This window comes from Pectinophora gossypiella, chromosome 9 (genome assembly GCF_024362695.1).
Source record: "Pectinophora gossypiella chromosome 9, ilPecGoss1.1, whole genome shotgun sequence".
NCBI lineage: Eukaryota > Metazoa > Arthropoda > Insecta > Lepidoptera > Gelechiidae > Pectinophora > Pectinophora gossypiella.
Window position 1 is genome coordinate 12,151,488 of NC_065412.1, and position 6,910 is coordinate 12,158,397.

Genomic DNA, 6,910 nt, shown 5'->3' on the forward strand with positions numbered 1-6,910 from the left:
TCCTCATCACTAATTTAAGAGCCTCGCTCTCGTCGGTGTAGCATTTTCCATGCTACTTTTTAGGGAAAAATTGTGCAGTGGTTTCCCTCTTGCTTTCCGCCCCAACATGGCATATGCTGGCACTTCTTTTGCTGCTGTGCATATCGGCGGTCTACCGAGAAGTTTTCCCGCATAAAAGTGTCTGGCTTGCTCGTCGACGCATCAAAAGATTCGCACCACAAAAGCCTTACAATTTGCGTTGTACTGCGACTCCAGCGGACTCCAAGCCCAAGATGGATAATAATGGTTATGAACCGTAGAGGAGCACCGTGGTGGAGTATGCTCCATATCCGCTCTGGTTGATTGAAAATAGGGTATAGACTGTTTATGTTATGCACGTTATGTTAAAATACGGCATCGGATTACTTCAAATCTTTTATTCTTGATAAGAAACTTAAATAATGAGTTTGAGTTTGTGTTAGTCTCTTCAGAGTGCTGGCAGTAAACAAAACTGAATTAATTCTTGATGCTGCTGACATCCTCAAGCCACTCGGGCCAGCGGCGGATCTCAGTGTACAGCCTCTGACCGGGGCTCTCCGTGGCAATGAGCTGGCGATGGCCGACCACGTGGGTGTTGGGTTTCAGGTGCCCGCGCTCTATACCACACTTGATCAGCGCCTTAGCTGCTTCTAAAGCTTCGGGAGTCGGCTTGTCGTCTGAAATGCGAAGAGTTAGACGTTAGTTATCATCTACGGCTAACGTTGGTCAAAAACAAAGCTCGGTGAAGTGTTGGTACCTAGTTTATCTTGATGGATGTACCTTTGCCTACCCTAATTGGGATAAAGTCGTGAGCTCATGTTATGTTATGTAGACATTAGTGTGGATCTTCTTTTAGACATTACTGAGACTTGGTGTAGATCATCTATGCGAGTAAAGTACATGTTTAGAATGCGTTTGGAAGTTTGTCATCCCGGGAATGATGTGGTTTGTTAAGGACCTATAGATTAAAAAAAAAAGTAAAACTGGACCTGGCAAATCTTCAAATCAAATATACTTTATTACAGAATTTATTTTTAACAATCGCATATAACAGATGGATACAGTACAACTTGGGTGGCCTTATTAGTCCAGAGGAATTTCTTCCAGGCAACCACTAGAAATATACATTTACTAAACTTGAACGCGGGATGGTGCAACAAAAAATAAATAAAAGGAAACTACAGTTAATATAATAAATATTCTATACATATATTAATAAATAATCAATATATTATATACGAGTAATATAATATTAAATCTTCAGCTTTGGTAAGCGAACGATTTGCCAGGTTCAGTTTTTCATAATCTGTGGATGATGAAGGCTACGAGATAACTAGTGGCTTTGCCGAACCCGTTAGGAATAAGCACTTGGAGCTGATTATTTGAAAAATAGCGGAGGTCATACAGCAGATTGATACCAGATCGCAGTTTCAAAATCCCTAGCGGCTGAGTCCATAATATATATGGGCAAAAATTAGCAGGCAAAAATGTGAAATTGTAGCGTTGACAGCGACTCTCCGTACGGCGATTCCCGCTACGCGAGTCTGTTTACGGCAAGAGGCTTGACATCTCGTCTGTCATTTGCGTGTACAGTTCAAAACACAATTTTAATCACGCCAAAACCTCTATCAGACATTTTTTTTTACTTTAGTATTCTTAGTTAGCCTCTTTAGGAAATAAAAATGGAAAAATAAAAAGCTTTCAAAGACCGTACAATCAAGAAATAAACGAAAGTACCTACCACTTTATTCTTCCAGCGCCTTTCAGAACCTAACATCTCAAAGAGAGGTTTTGTTTTGTACTTGTAAGGCTAACTCAGTGTGAACGCCTTTGATACTTATCTACCCTAGTACCATTATGGTGATTTATTTGAGTCATTCGTATTATCCACGGAATAGAAGAGATTAGAAGGGCCAAGTGGATGCGAAACGCGCGCCATACACGTATGAGCAAATAGTTTATAAGTACTTTAACTTTACTCTCTACTCGTCCGCAAACTTTACAATGCACAGAGCTCCGAGATATTAAAAATCTAACATCGACTATCATGCAAGGAGATCCTTATTACAGGGAAGCCAAAAAGCTCTGCTGACCCTGGTGGGCAATAGGCGTGGGTTTATGTATGTAATATCGGGCGCATCAACGTCGTGCCGACTAGGAGTCAAAGTGGTCGCCATGGCCGAAATCGGTCGGAGATCATCATCGTCATCATTAGGAGATATTGGGATTTCGTTTTTTTCCTTTTCAGGTTAAAAACCCTAAAAAACGTACCATTATAGTTTCCAATGAATGAGATAGCGATACTCTTCCGGTTGTAGCCGTACGTGTGAGCGCCTACATGCAGCCAACCCGAGCCTTCGTACACTTTGCCATTGCTTCCTATCAGGAACCTGAGAACAATTAAAAGAAATTAAAGAACACACACACACACACACACACACAGGTTGAAATAACATTAATATAGCCAGGCAAACTGGCCCATGTAATATATTGGTACCAATCAGAAAAATAACGGAGCGGCTGCGTTGCATTATATTGCTGACAGAGGGCAACAGCACAATTCGGAGGACAGGAGGGAAACCACTGCCCTATTTTTCCCTAAAAAGTAACATGGAGAATGCTACACCGACAAGAGCGTGTCTCTTAAATTAGTGATAATGAATGATAACATAAAGTAAAAGAAAAATGACAAAAAACAAAAAAAGGTCTAGTTTTGATTATTCCAAGATTGTAACGAAACGTCGATTGCAGCATAATATACTTCATTTTTTGCCGTTCTCATAAGGAACTAGCTGTGATCCGCGACTTCTTTCACGTCAAACCATACCTACTATAGAAGTTTCATACAATATTTCCCACCCATTTTTATTTAGCAAAATCCCGTGTTAGTAAGCACCTACGCCCTAATATACATAGGGGTAGAGGGTACCTTGTATTTGCAGTTTCTGAGACTTTGAGTGAGTGAGTCAGTCATTTAGCGACCGTTCGCTTTTGTATGAGAATACCCACAGCGATTATTATTATTATTTAGATTTATACATACGACATGCCGATGTCCCAAAACTTGAGGTTGTCCATTTGGTTGTTCTGTATGTTGCGTAGGATTGTTGCGCAGGAGTCATCGGTACTGCAGGTGCTTGTCACTGTATGCTGGATGATCACCAGGTCTAAAGGTCGGGGGAGGTATTCTACGTGCACTGGATCCAAGCCACCCCAATCTTTCTTGCTCACTACGTTGCAATCTGAATGTAAAATAATCTTATATATTATTTATAAGGTACGTACAAAACTGGACCTGTCAAATCTTTAGATTAGATATGATGATGATTATATTAAAAAATTGGGTAACAAAAGTAACATAGGTTCAAACGTTACTTTTTTTAATTTAAGTCATCCAATGACTCTCATTTTTTCAAAAAGGAAGGTGTCACCCACCCTGCTTATGGTTACTAGTGAATCGCATAGTTCTACTTACGCAGATTAATTGATAGAACTAAAACATTAGCTCGTAACAAATCCCTTTTTTTAACAGAACACTCTAGGGACAGGCTTTACCTAGTGTAAACAGTATTGGTAATAAATTGACTGAAACGTATTTACTCTGTGATCGAACATTGATCACTCACAACCGACAGCTGTTGCGGTCGATGTTTTATTAAAACTTCGATTTTGTTTTTATTTTTTGCAAGTACAAAGTATTAAAACATACTTTAGAACTAAGAACAAATTCAAAACAGCAATTACAATTCAATCCAAATTAGAGATGTCCTTAGAAAAGGTTTAATACGATCTACTCCAAACCGGCGTGCGTGTATGAAGCGATTGATAAATGTGAAGGAAGCCAGAGACAGGATCGAAGCAAATGGAATTCGATAGTCTCTGCTTACCCCGGTGGGAAATAGGCGTGAGTTTATGTATGTATGTATGTAAGAACAATTCAACAATCCGCACAAAAATAATTATGTCTATAATCTTTCCTCGTCTAATTTCATTAATCAATTTATTAATTTTAATGACAGGTATAAAATAAAATAAAAACGTGTCTGCAGGGCCATTCTCGTCTCTGTTATTTTCTTTTATTGTTTATTCCAAAAATAACTCTTTATTTTTATTTATTTAAATAGGTGTACCAATAGTACACTATCATACTGTTCTAAATACAAATCTTTAGGGAATGTTTGTATATGTGTCCCAATTACAGGTAGGTAAATCCATAGTGCAAAGCGCACCTCGTGTTTTGATTTTATGTGAATTTTCCGATATTTACTATCTAATACTTGGCCGGATAAAATAATTTTATATATTATACTGGGTGTTAGTGACATCGTAACGAATACTGAGGGGATTGATTCAGACTATGATTCTGAGTTAAAATCAAGTGGAATTTTCCGTCGCAAAATTCATGATTTTTTTTTAGTTTTCTTAAATTATTTTCAATTCTATACTCTTGCGATGGAAAATTCCACTTGATATTAACTCAGAATAATCAGATGAATCATCCCTCTCAGTATTCGTTACGATGACACTTACACCCCGTACAAGTACATACGGTAGCCATATAAGTAGGTATGGGTGTTAGTGACACCGTAACGAATACTGAGGGGGATGGTTCAGACCATGATTCTGAGTTGATATCAAGTGGAATTTCGTGTCAAAAAATTCATGAAAATTTTTCTTTTCTTTTTAATTATTTTCCAATCCATACTTTTGCGACGGAAATTTCTACTTGATATCAACTCAGAATCATGGCCTGAACCACCCCTTAAAGTTTTCGTTCGAAAACTGCGGGGGATGATACAGACCATGATTCTGTGTTAATATCAAGTGGAATTTTCCGTCGCAAAATTAATGTCTTTTTTTAGTTTTTTTAAATTATTTTCAATTTCATAGTTATGCGATGGAAAATTCAACTTCTTCGCAAAAATTCAAATTTTTCAATTCCAACAAATTCTACTTGATATCAACCCAGAATCGTGGTCTGAATCATCCTTTAAAGTTTTCTTTTCAAGTTGAGTTTTGTAACATACAGTCACTGACTGACAAACTCATCACGAAATTGTAGAATATCTAGCTCTAACCATTGACCAAATTGGGTATGTCCTTAGAAAAGGTTTAGTACGTAAAGGTATCTGTTTTGATCCGGCTTGTGTTTATGAAACGATTAATAAATGTGGACGAAACAAGAGAAGTAATATTAGCAGATACGGCGAAAACGGAATTCCATAGTCTCTACGAATTGGGGCATACAAACTTACTATTCTTCTTCAACGTACTGTGTTACCGTATTTTAGAGAATTACACCCCTCGTATCTCGCTGGTCAACATCGTCTTGGTTAAGTGCGTGTGTGTGTATGATATTTAGGAAACTAAGAGTATCAAAAAGATTTACCTGCAACAGTAAAATCCAGGTTCAGCACAAAAACTGCACTTAAATATAATAAAAACATTTTGGTTTGTGAACACGTTTCCACGACAAGTGTCCTCGAGAGTCAGACTCGACTGGCTCCAAATATAAACGCTATAACATTAAATACATTCCCAAGACCCGATAACAGGAATGATGCATACATACATAATATAGTGTGTATATAGCTATACCTAACTCGAAGCTATCCGTTCAATAACCGCTAGTTTTCCTGATTCATATAAACACGTGCTTCATATTATGCGGATTCCGTTGAAAATATATAATATTAATTAAATTAACAACAAAAATCTTTCGTTCCTACGTAAAAAACTTTAGTGAAATCTTCAGCTAAAATCTAGGTGGTATTACCTACTAAATAATGATCTTAATAAACATTAACTTCATTGTTGCTTTAAAAGCATAACATAAATTAGTTTTAAGTACTATTATAATCACATACTATTTGTAACAAAGGCAAAAAATAATCGATAAAATTGCTCTTTTACTTACAAAATAATGTCTCATGCGTAATATAACGTGTTTCCTTCATAAATCCTTATAGGTACACACCAACCTATCAGCGTTTGAAGTCACGAACTGTCCAAATAAATAAACACGGTTTGTTATAACACGCTGGTTTCATTTCACTATTCACTGATCCCTAAAATGCACACATAATACGGCCTTCGTCTCAAATACCTACGATCGGAGTATTGCAAACATAATAATTATGTACCTACCTAAAGTTTTTGTTTTCAAACGCTCGGGGATTCCTTGGTATCTATAAAAGCAAAATGTGTAGGTATTTATATATACACTGTTGTAGTGAGTCAGCTATTGACTGACGATTCATTTAAGTCATGAGTTATTACATAGATCAGTGGTTGCCAAACTATTGCAACGCATACACCCAGACAGGTCTGCTTGACAACCGCGCCGCGAATTATATTGAGCGCTTCGACCAATAAACGATACGAATGCTATCTACGTAGTCTACGTGGACGTCAAACGACTATTGGTCGAAGGCCTCGATATAATTCGCGCCGCGCGCGGCGCGGTTACCATGCAGAGCCTACAGTGGTACGTGTGGTAATATGGTTGCTTAAAAGTATGCGGGATTTCAAATGCCTATTCGGTTATACATCCGTATTTTTCATTTTATTAAGGCCTTACGATTTAAAGCCCTGTTTTATCTTGCTGATAAACTGTTTGATAGCATATCAGTGAATAGATGTCTGATGGTCCGCGGAGGTCCGTGTTGCTATATGTATCCGATAGATATAAGTGCTAATCTTAGTAAGTAAACGACTCAACCATCATCCAAATAGTTTATAATGTGTAGTTGAAACCTTGTGTTTTTTATCCGATTTCGGCGAAGCAAAAGGAGGGTTATTGAGGATAAAAGCTGCCTATTTCTCTCATCAGGTGTCGCTACTGTTGAGTGTTTTTAAATTTTGACAAATTCCATACTATTTGAGTAAACCA

General features: G+C 37.5%; 1 protein-coding gene across 1 annotated transcript; it reads right to left on the reverse strand.

Annotated features, from left to right (window-relative positions):
* Nucleotides 1–396: 396 nt before the first annotated feature.
* LOC126369718 (peptidoglycan recognition protein-like) lies at nucleotides 397–5,564 on the reverse strand. The gene is made up of 4 exons (XM_050014295.1): nucleotides 5,408–5,564; nucleotides 3,062–3,260; nucleotides 2,290–2,408; nucleotides 397–695 (listed from the first exon to the last, which is right to left on the reverse strand). Exons 1-4 carry the CDS (start codon nucleotides 5,463–5,465, stop codon nucleotides 496–498), a joined length of 576 nt encoding a protein of 191 aa, XP_049870252.1. The 5' UTR covers nucleotides 5,466–5,564; the 3' UTR covers nucleotides 397–495.
* Nucleotides 5,565–6,910: the final 1,346 nt, after the last annotated feature.

Coding starts and splice junctions, on each gene's coding strand:
- LOC126369718 (XM_050014295.1), bottom strand. CDS start 5,465: ATGTTTTTATTATATTTAAGTGCAGTTTTTGTGCTGAACCTGGATTTT. Junction 3,261..5,407: donor CCTGGATTTTACTGTTGCAG/GTAAATCTTTTT, acceptor TTTTACATTCAG/ATTGCAACGTAGTGAGCAAG. Junction 2,409..3,061: donor TTTTGGGACATCGGCATGTC/GTATGTATAAAT, acceptor AATTGTTCTCAG/GTTCCTGATAGGAAGCAATG.